This window comes from Bufo bufo, chromosome 2 (assembly GCF_905171765.1).
Source record: "Bufo bufo chromosome 2, aBufBuf1.1, whole genome shotgun sequence".
In the NCBI taxonomy this organism is placed as follows: Eukaryota; Metazoa; Chordata; class Amphibia; order Anura; family Bufonidae; genus Bufo; species Bufo bufo.
In genome coordinates this window covers 612,381,483-612,398,277 of record NC_053390.1, presented here as the reverse complement: position 1 = coordinate 612,398,277, position 16,795 = coordinate 612,381,483, and the positions used below count along the sequence as shown (strand labels likewise).

The 16,795-nt window shown below is 40.3% G+C and overlaps 1 protein-coding gene across 1 annotated transcript in view; it reads left to right on the top strand.

The window, feature by feature from the left end:
• ANKRD50 (ankyrin repeat domain 50) overlaps window positions 1-16,477 on the top strand; it is a 74,530-nt gene extending 58,053 nt beyond the window's left edge. Inside the window, exons 4-5 of the mRNA XM_040418426.1 lie at window positions 4,996-8,548; window positions 14,577-16,477. Coding sequence (XP_040274360.1) covers window positions 4,996-8,543 — 3,548 coding nt within the window. The 3' untranslated portion in view covers window positions 8,544-8,548; window positions 14,577-16,477. The remainder of the gene's footprint in view (window positions 1-4,995; window positions 8,549-14,576) is intronic.
• Window positions 16,478-16,795: the final 318 nt, after the last annotated feature.

The window sequence follows — 16,795 nt, the reverse complement described above, 5'->3', positions numbered from 1 at the left end:
CTGAATTTATGGCAAGGCGTACAAAGAGAGTAGGAAAACATCCACAGAGTGTTCCTGTAGCCAGTTATATCCTGAAGGTTTCCTACAGTATCAGCATATATGAAATATATCGGTGTAGAATCCAGGCTGTTTAAATACTCAGCGTAATCCCTCGACTGGATATAGATGTATAAACCGCTACCAAACAGAACTCTATGTAGGAAAAAGTCTGTAGAACATCTTAAATTGTTAAGGAATTGAAACCCAAAGTGCATCTTTGTAGGGAGCCTGTTGCACTGAATATGCAGTCCTATGTTTTGTGACCATTATGCTATAGAGCAGGAGGAGCTGAGCAGATTGGTATATAGTTTTGTGGGAAATGATTCACTAGAAGTTTTTTTTTTTAACCATTCAAATCCCTGCACTTTCTATGATTAGGAGTCCAGAGAGTGGTCCTACTCAGTGATTGCTAGCTAAGCATGCACACAGAGCTAGCAATCACTTCATAGGATCACCCACTGAACTTTTGAGCCCAGACTGAGCAGGAATTTAAACAAATTAAATACAAAGTTATGATGAATTGTTTTATAACAAAATCTTTTTCTCAATCTGTAGGTATTGATCTTCTCAGCGCCTCTTCTTCTTTTATACAATTCTTCCCTGAGATTGGACAGCATTTTCAAAGTATCAGTTTCGCATTAAGTTTTATTCAATTTAAAACTGGAAAATCCTTTTACAACAAAACCTTCCACACAAATCCAAGGGGGCGCAATCTGAAATTAGTAGGGAGCAAGGTCAGAAGCAGTGTCAGGAAATATTTTTTTGAGGGTTTAGTAGATACTTGGAACAAGCTTCTAGCAGATTTGGTTGGGAAGTCTTCAGTAAGTGAATTTAAAGGTGTTTTCCAGGACTTATGTTGATTACCTGTTTTCAGGATAGGTCATCGATATCAGATCAGTGGAGGTCTGACACCCCACCCCCGGATTAGCGGTTATGGCCAGTCATTTGCATCAAATGTACAGAGGTGGAAGCAGAAGGTTTCGTACATTGTGTAGTGGCCATGCTGAGGTACCGCCGCTCAGCTCCCATTCAAAAGCAGACTAGACAGACCATGTGGTCTTTTTCTGCCATCCGTTTTCTATGTTAACATCCTAAAGTGACCAAGTTCAAAAAGTCCAATGGCAAAAACAAAACTGTGTCAACATGCTGAAAACGGAAACCAACCCATCCACACAAACCTAAGGTGGTTAGTGTGTTCAAAGGTGTCTCTAATAAGCACTGACTTGGGAGGAGTGGTGTTAGTTCTTTATTAGATTGGTTTGTGTCTAATGGTTGTAATTAATGAAAATCACTTTGTAGAAGGTTGTTTTCACGTTGACATTAGAGTCTTATTTTTCTTTTGATCATTGAATTAAATATCCTGTTAGTCAATGTTACACAATAAAACATGAAAAGTCTAAGGGAGGTGACCGTTTTTTTTATAGGCCCTAATATAAAGCACTCGTTTAATTGTATTATGGCTGGAGAGAAAAGGCAATGTATGAAAAAACATGATTTAACAAAAAATGGCTACAGGGAAAAGGATGTGTAGCTAAATGTTTTAAAAGGCTGTAAAGTTAAAATTATATATACCGTATATTTTGCTTTATAAGACGCACTTTTTCCCCCAAAAGTGGGGGGAAATGGCAATGCATCTTATACAGCAAATACTAGTGAGCGCTTCCGTTAATATGACAATTTCTTTTTTTTCTTCTGATTTTCCTTCTCTACAACCTAGAGGCGTCTTATCAGGTGCGTCTTATAAAGCATATATAAAAATGGTGTATACGTGTGTGTGTGTGTGTGTGTGTGTGTGTATATAGATGTAGAGATAAATAGCTATATTCTCCTCTTCCCTGATCCTGTTCTAGGTGTGCCACGCGTCATAAATTGTCTCTTCCCTCCAGTGTTTGCTGCTTGTGAAATAAACAGTTCAGGAAAAGGTGCTTGGTAGACTTGAGCTCTGTTCACACTATCCTTTGGATAGGTCATCCGTATCTGATTGGCGAGGGGCCTGGGTGTTGGACTCCACCGATCAGATACTGATGATCAATCCTGAGAATAGGTCAGGTAGTAAAATCTCGGAAAACCCCTTTGAACAATGGATCATTTTTAGCTGACGCATTCCCTTTAACTCCTTCCTGCCCTGTACCATGTTATTATGATGCTTGAAACATCTTGTCAATATGAAGCCCCCAGGCTGACATGTTACTGTCTCTGTTATACCTTGCTGGTAAAAATAAAATCTCCATACACCATAATACAGAAGTATTTACAGGGTATAGTAATGTGATCACAGGTACAAGTCTCATAAAATGTGAAAAAAAGGTAGAATAAAGTTTTTAAAACTAATAAAATAAAGCTTCAAAACATTGCTCCCTCTTTTCCTATGTCTCACATTTATAAAGAACAAAAATAATTAAAAGGCTAAACATAATTGGTAATGTCCAAACTATTTAAGTGTCAGGAGTAGTGAAACCCATACAAGAAACCATACCAAAATGTTGTTTTTGAGTTACTTCACCACCCAATAAAATCCCATGTTTCCTAAAATGGTATTTATAAAAGTAGCGCTGAGCAAACTTGTGTTTTCAAGTTCGTCATACAAAGTTCGGGTTATCTAAGAATCCCGTTATGGATTCCGCTACCACGGACCATAACTTATGTTAACCCAATCCATATCGGAATTCTTAGATAACCCGAACCTTGTACACCGAACTTGAAAACACAAGTTCACTCATCCCTATATAAAACTACAGCTCACCTCACAAAAAAAGGCCCTCACACAGCTCTGTCAGCAGAAAGTAAAAAACAAGTAGTTTATAAATTTGGTGTCTCTATTATTGTACTGACCCACGGAATAAAGTTATGTAATTTTTACTGTGTAGTGAACTTCGTAAAAATGAAACCCTGAAAAGAGTGGCGGAATTGCAATGTTTTTTTCACACTCTCTTCATACTAGTGCTGTAATAAACTTGACTCGTCCCGCAAAAAACAATTCCTCATAGGGCTATGTCGATGATGGGGAAAAAAAACGGTGTCTCCCTGCACAGTCTGCCAGTATCCATTCAGTGCTGCCAGTGTTACACCCTCAACTTGTAACACCCAGATGGACCTTTATTACAAACTGCTGACAATACATTCATAACTGCTAGCAGGAATAATAAAAGAATAGTGCAACATAGTCATAAGAAGAGATGCTCCAGAATTGTTACGACATTATGAACTAGTTACTAAAACTGGTAAGTCAAGAGAGGTCACAGGTCCTGTTTAAGGATGCGCTAGTGTGGTACTTAAGGACTGAAATGCCAACTGTAATCTCACACACTCTGTTATTAGGCAGTAGGATCGGGCAGAATTTGTTGGGATCCATTTGAGAATATCTTTCATTGCTGCCATGCCTTCCTGCCGGATTCGTCAAAACGTACGCAAACGGATGGCATTTGTCAGACGGATCAGGATCCTGCATGAATGCATGTCAATGGGAATAAATGCCGGCATTCCGGCGAGTGTTCCTGAATTTTGGATGGAGATAAAACCGCAGCATGCTGCTGTATTATCTCCGTCCCGAAAAGGCAAAAAGACTGAACTGAAGACAGCCTGATGCATCCTGAACGGATTTCTCTACATTCAGAAAGCATGGGGATAAAACTGATCAGTTCTTTTCCGGTATTGAGCCCCTAGGACGGAACTCTATGACGGAAAAGAATAACGCTGGTGTGAAAGTACCCTTAGTGCAGGGCAAAAGAGAGCATCAGAGCATGAACTGCTCCGATACTCAAGTCAGAGGGGCTGTCTGGGTGAAAATGGGGGTATGTCCAGGTTCAGCTCTAAACCCGGACAACCCCTTTAACGTCAGATATGGATAGATGCCACTGCATGTTGGGTGGAGCAGTTGTTTAGGGAATTGTTTGAAACCCAGTGAATATTTTGTACGGGTGCTATTGCTTGGTTGCTTCATCAACTGCCCTTTCCAGCGTGCCTTGGCATCTCTCCACTCTGTACATCAGATTCAGTAGGATAGAGTCATTGCGCAATCCCTTTAGGCATGGAGAGGATGCTACTATGAGCACCAGTTTGGGCTGGTTTCACACTAAATCCCTATAATGATGTTAGATTGGGTCAGTCGACTTGGATAATTCCTGGATTTCCATCCCCATTGCAGGTTCAAAAATGTGGCAGTTTTTCCCATTTTTCTTTTCTTTTTCTTTTTTCTTTTTTTTTCCCCCTCATTCATCCTTAGGTTTTGCTTATTTGAGTGGTTATAATTGGTGTAAGGGAAGGATAAAATGCACGTTTTTAACAAACTGAATTTAAACATTGGGGAGAATTTATCATGAGGGTACTATATGAAGTCAGTTTTTCTTGAGTATGCGTTGGAGTACTTTACATCAGATTTCTCAAATGTTACATGTTTGTTAAATTTGCTGCATCTTTAAACTTTTGTCTAGAAATGTTACTCCAGTTTTCCTATTCCATCCTTGTACTGGAGTGAGTTTGCAACTTTTTAAATAGTGATAAATCCAAAGTGAAATGTATCAAAGCCCACAACTTTTTAAAGCCTGAATTCTGGAGTGAAGGTGTGATAAATTCCCCCTGTATGTTTGTGTTATTTAGGTTTTTAGTATTCCCATTAATCATTTGTATACTCCCTCTAATAGTGCTTTCTCCATACTGAAGAACAATGTACATGTAAAGGAATTTCATTTATAAAATAAGCATAGGAAATGCAGAGGTGGTCTCTTTATTGTCTTGCATGATGCAGGAATGTTGTTTGAAACAGGAATGACTTTTCCTTAGCAGGATAAAGACTGTAAAAATGTTTCTTGATTGTGACTTATCTAAGAATAGCTCCCGACAGAATATATTCTCACATTGAATGATTGCCAAATAGTATTGCATTGCTTTTAGATGAATTTATCACTCCTATCATTATTATCTTCCTAAGCTTAAGTAACGTTTTCTTTTCAATTGCAGGTTTTCGAAAGATAAGTCTGGATGATCTCCGAAAAGCCTACATTGTTAAAGATGTACAGCAATACATTCTGCATCGTTTAGACCAAGAAGAAGCTTTAAGGCAACATTTAACAAAGGAAACTGCAGAAATGTTAAATCAACTACACATAAAAAGCAGCGGGTGCTTTCTTTACCTGGAACGTGTTTTAGATGGCGTTGTAGAGAGTTTTATAATGCTTCGTGAAATTCGCGACATCCCTGGAACTTTAAATGGTTTGTACCTCTGGCTCTGTCAGCGGCTATTTGTAAGAAAACAGTTTGCAAAGGTCCAACCTATATTAAATGTGATTCTGGCTGCCTGCAGGCCACTGACCACCACTGAACTTTTCCATGCCGTTTGGACCAAAAACATGTCATTGACCATGGAAGACTTTCAACGGAAATTGGATGTTCTATCTAAAGTACTGGTTGATGGGTTAGGGAACACAAAAATCCTCTTCCATTACAGTTTTGAAGAGTGGTTGCTCGATGTAAAGCACTGCACACAGAAATACTTATGTAATGCAGCTGAGGGGCATCGAATGCTTGCAATGAGCTACACGTGTCGAGCAAAAGAATTAACACCAGTAGAGGTCCAAGAGTTTGGGTTACATCTCATACATTCAACCTTGCAGTTAACAAACTCAGAATTGGCATTGTGGATGATCTGGAATGGAACTTGTGTTAAAGACTCTTTGTGTACTGTAATACCAAAGGAGCAAGAGGTGCTACAGTTGTTGGTCAAGGCAGGAGCACATGTTGACAGCGAAGATGACCGAACTTGCTGCATTGTAAGACAGGCCTTGGAAAGAGAAGATTCTATCCGCACTCTTCTAGATAATGGAGCATCTGTTAATCAGTGTGACTCAAATGGGAGAACTTTGTTGGCCAATGCTGCTTATAGCGGGAATCTTGATGTGGTCAATTTACTTGTTTCAAGAGGGTCTGATCTAGAAATAGAAGATGCCAGTGGACAAACAGCACTTACTTTAGCTGCTCGCCAAGGACATGTAAAGGTTGTCAATTGTTTAATTGGATGTGGAGCAGATATAAACCATTGTGATCATGACGGATGGACAGCTCTAAGATCTGCTGCATGGGGTGGTCACACTGAAGTTGTTTCTGCACTTTTATATGCTGGAGCAAAAGTTGATTGTGCAGATGCAGATAGTCGAACAGCTTTAAGAGCAGCATCCTGGGGGGGACACGAAGATATTGTACTAAATTTGCTGCAGCATGGAGCGGAGGTTAATAAAGCGGACAATGAGGGTAGGACTGCTTTGATTGCTGCAGCATACATGGGTCACAGAGAAATTGTAGAGCATCTTTTAAATCACGGTGCAGAAGTTGATCATGAAGATGTGGATGGACGAACTGCTTTATCTGTAGCTGCACTATGTGTTCCTGCAAGCAAGGGTCATGCATCAGTGGTGAGCCTCCTGATTGAACGGGGAGCAGAAGTGGATCATTGTGATAAAGATCTAATGACTCCATTACTTGTGGCTGCATATGAAGGACACGTAGATGTTGTTGATTTACTCTTAGAAGGTGGTGCAGATGTTGATCATACTGACAAAAATGGTCGTACCCCCCTTCTTGCAGCAGCCTCAATGGGTCATGCATCCGTAGTTAACACTCTGCTTTTTTGGGGTGCTGCAGTAGATAGTATTGATAGTGAAGGTAGAACTGTTCTTAGCATATCCTCTGCTCAAGGAAATGTTGAAGTTGTGCGGACACTTCTGGATAGAGGCCTAGATGAAAATCATAGGGATGGAGGTGGATGGACTCCCCTGCATATGGCTGCCTTTGAGGGACATAGATTGATATGTGAAGCATTGATTGAACAAGGTGCTCGAACAAGTGAAATTGATAACGATGGTCGAATTCCTTTAATACTGGCTGCGCAGGAAGGACATTATGACTGTGTGCAAATAATTTTGGAAAGTAAATCTCCAGTTGATCAAAAGGGATATGATGGACAAAATGCTTTGCGTGTTTCCTCACTAGAAGGACATAGAGACATAGTGGAGTTACTTCTTAGTCATGGTGCAGACATAAATGCCAAAGATGCTGATGGAAGACCAACACTTTATATATTATCACTGGAAAATCAGTTAACAATGGCTGAATATTTTTTAGAGAATGGTGCACATGTAGAAGCTAGTGATACTGAAGGAAGGACAGCCTTACACGTTTCCTGCTGGCAGGGACATTTAGAGATGGTCCAGTCCCTCATTTCCTACAGAGCAGATGTCAATGGTTCAGACAATGAAAAACGTTCTGCCTTACAATCTGCTGCTTGGCAAGGTCATGTCAAAGTTGTTCAGCTTTTAATTGAGAACGGTGCCCTTGTTGACCATGCATGCAACCAAGGAGCTACTGCTCTTTGCATTGCAGCCCAGGAAGGGCATACTGATGCTGTACAAGTTTTGTTAGAACATGGTGCTGACCCTAACCACGCAGACCAATTTGGAAGAACTGCCATGCGTGTTGCAGCTAAAAATGGACATTCACAAATAATTAAACTGCTGGAAAAATATGGGGCTTCAACTCTAAATGGATGCAACCCTTCTCCTGTTCACACGATGGAGCAAAAGGCCTTAAATCCTTCATCTACAAAAGTGCAGTCTTTAACAATTAAATCAAATAGCTCATCCAGCACCGGAGGTGGTGATGTTCATCCTACAATGCGTGGCTTATGCAATGGTCCATCTCATGCTTTTAGTTCCCCTTCAGAATCTCCAGATTCTACTGTGGACAGACACAAGTCATCACTATCGAATAATTCTCTAAAAAGTTCTAAAAACTCTTCTCTTCGTACAACCTCTTCTACAGCAACTGCTCAAACTGTGCCTATTGATAGTTTTCATTGCCTTTCCTTTACCGAACAGATTCAACAACATTCACTTCCACGAAGTAGAAGTAGACAGTCTATAGTATCGCCTTCTTCAACAACTCACTCTTTAGGGCAGAATAATTCTCCCACAAGTGAATTTGAATGGAGCCAAATAAAGCCTAGTTTAAAGTCAACAAAAACAAGTAAAGGAGGCAAGGCAGAGATCTCAAATAAATCTAGTTCTGTATCAAAGAAAACCAAGCAAAGCAGCTGTTCCCAGTCTAAGGTATTAGAATATGAAATGACTCAGTTTGACAAAAGAGTGCATGTTCCAAGTTCTGTAACTGGTATGAATGTGCCACTAAAGCAAATCCCTGAAGATGCATCGAAAATTCAGATTACCTCTATGCAGCAGGAGGTCGGTCGTTCTCAACAGCAATTCCTTATTCAGCAGCAAAGTGCCGAACAGAAGAAAAGAAATGGAATCCTGACCAACCCCAATTATCACCTTCAAGGAAACCAGGTTTTCCTAGGTAGAGTTTCTGTACCACGTTCAGTACAAGGTCGAGGACATCAAGAAGTTTTGGATGGCTACCCTTCAACAGAAACTGAATTAGGCCTTAAACAGTCACTGAAGCTTCAGATTGATGCATCAGACCCTAGCTTTAATTACAAAAAGGAAACACCACTATAAATGGTAAGTTTTTAGGCAGAATTCTTATGTTTTCTGTGCTGTTTGCTTGTGAAAATATGAGATACATGGGTTCTTATTCATGAACACTATTGTAAGAAATAGTGCTGCCCATAGCAGTGGTGAGGGTGCAGCAGAGATCAACAAAACAAACATTCAAATACTCCAACACCATTAATGAACACCAGGATCAACCCTATTTAACCAGGCATATACTGCCTGTTAGGGCTCATCATGCTAATTAAAACAATACCTTTCTTTGTATGCTAAACAACTGCAGAGAGATGTGTTTTTATTCATATGCAAATGAGAAGTTTGAGCACCAGGAGGTGGGCTGAATCCTTGAGCACTGCTTTGTAACGCCACCTTGGGCTCTGCACTCTTCCCCCCCCCCCTTTCCTTGATTGACAAGGCTAGCCATACTGAGAGCAGAGATGCCTCCTAGCATCTACATATCATGTACTGTGTGTACTATAGCTTCACCACACTGAGATATTACTGCTTTTATTCACAGGCAGAATATATAATTATAAAGACAAAGACACCAGTAATATGTGTTAGCTTATAAATATAGGAAAAAACATGCTTCTCTATGTGGTAATCCTACAGCTTTGAGGTAAATGCTTGGTTTTGCATGTAGAGATCGCAGGTTTGAATCCTGGGAGAATCTTCCAGTTTTTGTTTTTTTTTGTTCAGATATTTTTTTTCTTCCACCTTTACCCTATAATAAAGGTCTATGTTCTTATCATATTGAGAATTATGTTTTTGGGCTTAAAAAGCTAATACATAATGCTGGCTACGGTATTTTATAATCATATATTGTGCATCTGAATAAACCAGTAATATGTTTCAGGTTTCTAAGCAAAAAATAAACCATAAAAAAAAATATTTATAGTAAGGCCTTTTATTGTTATGATATTTTATTTATTATAGTATAGCCTTTTATTATGGGTTAAATGAGAGAGCAAAAAAGCTTATGCAAGTCTCTTCTTGGATTTTTACATGCATGGCAGATCACTTATCACTGAGCTATAGGATGACCACATAGAGAAGCATATCTTTTCTGTGCTTATAAGTTAACACCTATTACTGATGTCTTTATAATCATATATTGTGCCCGGGGGTACAACAGAAATATGTATATTAGCTTTCTGAGCAGATCTCAGTGGGATGAAGCTATAGTACATAGAGTATATGATATGTAGATGCTAGCACACAACTCTGCCTGATGTCTAGCCCTGTCAATCAAGCGGAGGGGGGGGGGGGGTCATGTGCAGAGCACAGGGGGTGTTACATAGCAGTGCTCTGACTATTCAGCCCTGCCTCCTAGTGCTCCAACTGCTCATTTGCATATAAATAAAAACACAGATTTCTCTGCAGCTATTTATCTTACAGATAAATTGAAGGTATTGTTTTATTAAGCATGAGCAACCCTAACAGGCAGTATGCCTTGTTTAATAGGGTTGATCCTGGTGACAGAGCTGCTTTAAATGGACCTTTAGATTCTCTAAATAGGAAGATATCAGTCTATGCCTCTTGTTTACACTACTTTTCATAATGTAGTTTCTCTCCTTAAAACTAGTCTTGCATAAATAATGTAAAACCAGCCATACACATCAGAGAGCTCTTGGCCGAACTATCTGTCCCAAGCCTCCCATACATATGGATAGTCGGCCATACCTGCGAATATAGTGAATTGAAAAAGGGAGAAAGCTGCTTCCAGAAGTGTAGAAAATTCTTTATGCCTGGTCTTTATCGTCATCAGCCTTTGTGGAAGAGTCAGGATGACACCTTAAGCATTAGATGGTTGGCTAAACCAGCCAAATTGGTGGGTTCAGCAGACAATGTAGATCTAGTGTGTGGCTAACTTTTGCCTGTGCTTTACAGCCTACCATTAGAATAGATCATGAACATTTAACCAGTGAGGGTCCTATCCCCAGGAATCCTGCCGATTAAGCAGAATGAAAGGCTCAGCATTTGAGTGAATGGAAACTAAGCTGCAGTACTATGTGCCACTGAGCCTGTGTAAACAATAGGGCAGATCTACTAATCTTATAGATGGTGTAAACTTAAAGGGGTTCTCCAGGAAAGCTAAAAACGAAAATACTGAAAAAAAAAGTTATTATAAATAGACTCTTAAATGTCTTTAATTATTTAGAATGGCTCATTTAGTCTAGGCGACAATGAGCGAAGGAGCTAAAATGGCAGCTCTTAGATTTAGGCCTCATGCACACGACCGTGTTTTGTTTCCGTGTCCGTTCCGTTTTTTTTTTTTTGCGGATAGGATGTGGACTCATCAGTATGTCCATTCCGTTGCCCCGCAAAAAAAATAGTGCATGTCCTATTTTTTTCTAGTTTGTGGACAAGGATAGGCATTATTACAATGGATCCGCAGAGAAAATGGATGCCATACGGAACGTCATCCGTTTTATTTGCGGATCCGCAATTTGTGGCCTGCAAAACACATACGGTCGTGTGCATGTAGCCTTATGCTCATAAAATCCGTCCTTCTCGTGACACTGCAGGACGGCCTGTGTGAGAGAGTCTTCCGGTCTCAGCACTGTGAAGCTCTCGGAGGCTGAAGGGTAGGAATGAGGAGCAGACGCCCTGCTGTGGGGGAGGAGCGTCATTAGAAAACACTTCAGCCGGCGAGTCCGGGGTAAGGTAAATCCTTTTGGAGCAGTTGTCTCAGCTGTCATCTGCACATAATATACAACTTCACAGTGCTGAGACCATCAGACTTTACATAGGGCTCTGTGCTCTGCTTTCTCACACAGGCCATCCTGCAGTGTCAACAGAAGGGCGGGTTTCATGCTCCTAAATCTAAGAGCCTCCATTTTGGCTCCTTCATTGATTGTCCCCTAGACTAAACTGTTCCCGGAGAACCCCTTTTAAGGCAGTTTAGACAGGCAAATGGAGTGGCCGATTGTTGGGAAGGAAGCGTTCCTTCCCGACAGTCGACTGCTCGTTCAGTGAAGGAGACCCCACATTTACATGCAACAATCTCCTTCACGGTATGAGGACGAGGGATCACTATAGCCTTCCCTCATCACCATACAGATTCATTCTTGGTGTGCCTGTATGAGCGATAGGATTACCCAATGAACGAGCGTTTTTCTCCTTTATCGGGTGATCAGTGGCACGTTTAGATGGCCATATTATCAGGAACTAGCATTCCTAATAATCTGGACGATTATTGGTTCGTCTAAATCCACCTTTAGGCTGTACAGACCTGCACTCTGTCTGGATGATGAATGTGGTGCATGGATAAACGCTGTTATCTAACTCTATACAATCTTTTGGTTGGCTTACTTTGAGACAGAATTTTATGGCAGAATAGTAGTGCAATTATAGTGCAAAATGGCATGTCTTCAGCTGCTCCCCCTTCCGAGAGAAGCAACGCCCTATCCCACTAAGCCCTTCCTTTTTTAACTAGTCTAAACTGAAGAAACCCTAGGTGCACCAAGATTCATCACTTTTTAGACAGATTCTAGGAGCAGACACGTTAGCAAATCTGCATCAACGAGGGTGGCTACAGCTCTCCCCTTATTCTAATGATCCGCAGGGTTCCATGGATCAGACCCCCACTGATCTAATCTTAAACCCTTAATAAGTGTGCCCATCTGTAGTGTTGGGGAGCAGGACCTATATTTTGCTGTCCGAACCCATTACTGAACTACTTAGCAAGATCTGCATTGACTTTTCATTACAGTTTCTAAAAAGTTCCCAAAGGAATATCTGCAATATTCCAATATATCTAATGGAATTTTCATGGTTGATTTGTTTTTTAGGAATTTAAGCAGTTTTTTGTTACATAGTTGTTAAATTACAGTATGTTCTTGAAGTTTGAATAGAATTTTGCTTATTATATTTTTGTTAAGCTTAACTCCAAGTCTTGGTAAAATAAAAAAAAAATGGAATAATGTTGTGGTTAAGGGACTTTTAATGTACCCACTTCCATTTAAGCAGTTGATCTCTTAAAATAAAAATAGCTAATTATATTTGTTAGTTTTGGTTACTATACAAAATATTCCCAGTTTGTAGATTGCCATTTTTTTCTGAGTTAAAGGGGTATTTACATCATTTGGGAATATGCAGTGGCAAGGGTTACAAAAACAGCTGAGTGGGCTGTATTGTGCTATTTCTATTCACTTTGTGAATTTATTTATTTAATTTACTAGAAATTTATTCAGCCATTAGTTTTTTGGGTTTTTTTGCCCATAGAAATGGGAGCTGTTTTTTTTTTTGCGTTCCCTATTTTGCAGTAGGACTATATTGTAGCCCATCACGTATATACTTGTAAGGGTCCATTCACACGTCCGCAAATGGGTCCGCAATATCGGGAACGGGTGCTGACCCATTCATTCTCAATGGGGCAGAACGGGATGCGGAGAGCACACTATGTGCTCTCCGCATCCGCTCTTCGGCCCCGAACTTCCGGGACGGGGCTCTGCAAAAAAATAGAACATGTCTTATTCTTGTCAGCAATTGCGGACAAGAATAGCCAGTTCAATGAGGCGTGCCGGCTGGGTGTATTGCGGATCCGCAATACACCACGGACGTGTGAATGGACCCTAAATATGAGGTCACATCAAAATGTTCTTAAGCCAGCTATACACATAAGACAGTGGTCTCTCCCAACTCCCATATAAACATGTTGCTTAGATGGTGGTTAGCTGTGGCCAGCCTGTGCTGGTAAAAAGTCGGTCTGTGGCCATACACATTTAGATTGACAGTTGATCCCATTGAATTCAGGGGAGAGGTGCAGTATTACAGTAACATGTATGGTCAGACTAAAACTTTGCCACTGGTACAGAGGTTTTGACTAGGGATGAGCGAATTTCATATTTTGAAATTAGTTTTCGGTTCAGGTTGTGGTATAAATGTGAATTGCGTTATGGATTCTGTTACCACGGACCACAACGCACGGACATAACTCAATTCCATGACGGAATGCCTTCAGAGGCATTCTGTTATTCATTCTGTCATAATAGAAGTCTATGGCCCGCATAACTGATTCGTCCGGTTTCCGTTATGCAGGAGAGGAATCCAGCATAATGGAAACCAGACAAATCCGTTATGCAGGCCATAGACTTCTATTATGACGGAATGCCTCTAAAGGCATTCCGTTATGCATTCCATTATGGAATTGCCTTAATACATAACGCAATTCACATTTTACCACAACCCGAACCGAAAACTAATTTCAAAATATGAAATTTACTTATCCCTAGTTTTGACCTTCACTGAAGTGTACACAACTAAGATATGGTAATTGGAGTTGGTGGTAACATTTACCAGAATGTTTTTTTGTTTTGTTTTTTCCTAAATCAAAGGTGATTTCATACATATCTATAACTATAATGTAAAGGTAAAACCTTAGTTGTAAGGTGCATGTATTTTGGGACTGACAAAATGTGGCACATATTGCTGAAAATGTATCAGAGTGGCAAATGTATGACATGTTTGACAGATTTCCTTCAGTCCGAGTTCTAAAAGTGGGAGATTGCATTTAAAGGGAATCCGTCACCCCGATTTTGGACCATTATCTACGGTCATACATGCGTAGTACTGCAGATATGGAGTCCAGATCACTATTTTTATTTTTTTCCTAATGACCCCAGTTTCCCCACTGTCGGCGCTCCAAGCTGCATTGAAATACATTGTCTGGACTGCCGCGCATGCGCTCTTGAGTCCTCTCCATTATGTTAGAACATCAGAGCAGTCCGGACTGCGTATTTCAGTGCAGCTGTGAGCGCTGACAGTGGGGGAACTGGGGTCATTAGGAAAAAATAAAAAATAGTGATCTGGACTCCATATCTGCGGTACTACGCATGTATTACGGTAGACAATGGTCCAAAATTGGAGTGACGGATTCCCTTTAAATGCAATCTCCCACTTTTAGAACACAGACGAGGGAAATCTGTCAAACATGTCATACATTTGCCACTCTGATATATTTTCAGCAAATGACTCCTTTGTGAGGTATAGGTTACCTTCCTAATTACCGGTATGTATTTTTTTTTTTAACAGGTTTTTAAAAGCACAAGACGATACTATACTAGAGAATAGAAGACACCGACAACTGCAAAGCTATCACTTTTTTTGTTTGTTTGTTTCTGCAACATCTGAAGTGAATTGAACTTGAAAAATGCTTTAATGTGCCTACCTGTAGGCAGCATAACAGGAAATAAAATGTGCTTAAAGATGTTTTGTGCACAAAAATGCACTTTGTAACTGCACCTAGAACCCTTTTCCCTATTGAAACAACTGCAGCGATCAGCTTTTCAGATGGAAGTGAAATGTAATAAATATGCATGTCCTGCCATGAGCTGAATGACTTCCCCTCCATTCGTCTTGTTTCTCCTGTTTAGTAAGAAGACATGCAGCCAAAAGAAGTCCAGTCCTGACAGCATCTGAAAATCTAACCTGTGCAAAGCAGGCGAGAGTTGTAAATGGAAAATGAAGCCTATTTTCTTCTGCAGTATTTACCGACAGTATGTAATTAACAACCCGCGTCTTGCCTAGACATGCCCTGCACAGTCGGAGCCGAGCAGTGCCCACCACCCCCCTTTTGCAGTGGAGTTGAATGTATTAAGCTCAACTTTCCTTCAAACCATATTTATCCACCACTGACAATTTCAGTGTTATGTATTTTTCTGGTGTTAAATAATGTTCTCGACGCTTATTTAAAGAAACTTTGTGACCGGTTATGTTGTCTGTGTCCCGTTAGAGGAAGGAGTACATATTTACCTGTTGGGCAGATACCCGTGTATGAGCTAAACTTGACTATAGTTCCCTACATAGTAACGTTGACGCGTATTTATTTTCCATGCGCCGCTCAAGGGTAATAATATCCTAGTGATGACTCTGCTGAGGAATTGCAACATGTTATCAAAGTTTGAATTTTCTTGTCCCTGTGGGACATATACTTAATACTTAAAACAAGTTCTTAAATCGTAGCCTTAAGAATGCTAATGGCTAATTACATCTTAACAGGGGAGTACAGTGGCTTTTCCTGCGCTTCCTAGTCACCTAAAACTTACCAGTCTATACTGATTTTGCCTTTTGTTCTATTTATTATTTTGAATTATTAAATGTCCATGTGACAGGTTTCCCTTTATCAGCAGATTATCAGCCTGTGGTTCTAGGTTTAATATTTTAATTTTTGTAGCTTTATTTTTTATTATTTTTTGAATCATGCACAGTTTGCCGTATATTAGCGACGACCATTTTGTGCACCGAACTAGTGATAATGGCAGTTAAAGGAGTATTCCGGTAGGTAAAAGTTATCCCCTATTCATAGGAGAGGAAATAACTATCTGATCGGTGGGAGTCCTGCTGCTGGGGCCACTTGCAAAGCCCACTTTTACTCCCCTGAAATGACCGGAGCGTCCGGTCGCACATTCCCACGGCCGCTCCATTAATCTCTATGGGAGTTCTGGAGAAAGCCAAGCGCTCTACCCAGGTATCTCTGGAACTCCCTTAGAAATGAATGCAGTGGCCGCGCACATGTGCGACCAGCAGTTTCGGTCATTTCAGGGGGCCTGCAGGGTGTACGGGGTCCCCGTTCTCGTAATCGGTGGGGGTTCCAACAGTAGGACCCCCACCGATGTGATAGTTATTCCCTATGCTGTGTATAGGGGATAACTTTTACCTACCGGAATACCCCTTTGAGGATAACACTGATATATTGAGGATCCATTTTTATGTAGTTCAACCCCGGGGAAACCTAGAGCAGTCGCCCACCTTCTGAAGTTGTGCGAATATAGGCACAGCACTGTAGTGTGCATGTAAAGGAGTATCAGTTGGCTGCAGCTCAGCAAGGTCCAGATGGTCCTAAGATCACTGCTGGTAATATATATATATATATATATATATATATATATATATATATATATAATTTTAGTGTAGCACTGCCAGACGGTGCAGAAAGGACTTTTAATTTATTTATTGTACAGAAATTAATCAGCAACACGTTTCGACATTTTCTATTGTTTTGGACCTGATGACGATATGGTGCCCACATTGAACTGTACTGCCAATTGTTTAAAAAACTACAAGTCCTTTCTTCACCAGCTCGTAGCCCTGCACTTTTTATTATTATCTCTAGTCTTACTAGCACTGCCTTTAATAAGTATTTCATTTTCAGCCAAAATTTTGATATACCATAATTGGGAGGGATGAGTCTTTTTTTTTTATTTTATTTTTTTCCCCCCTTTGGTCATTATTACCACTTAAGAACTTGTATTAAT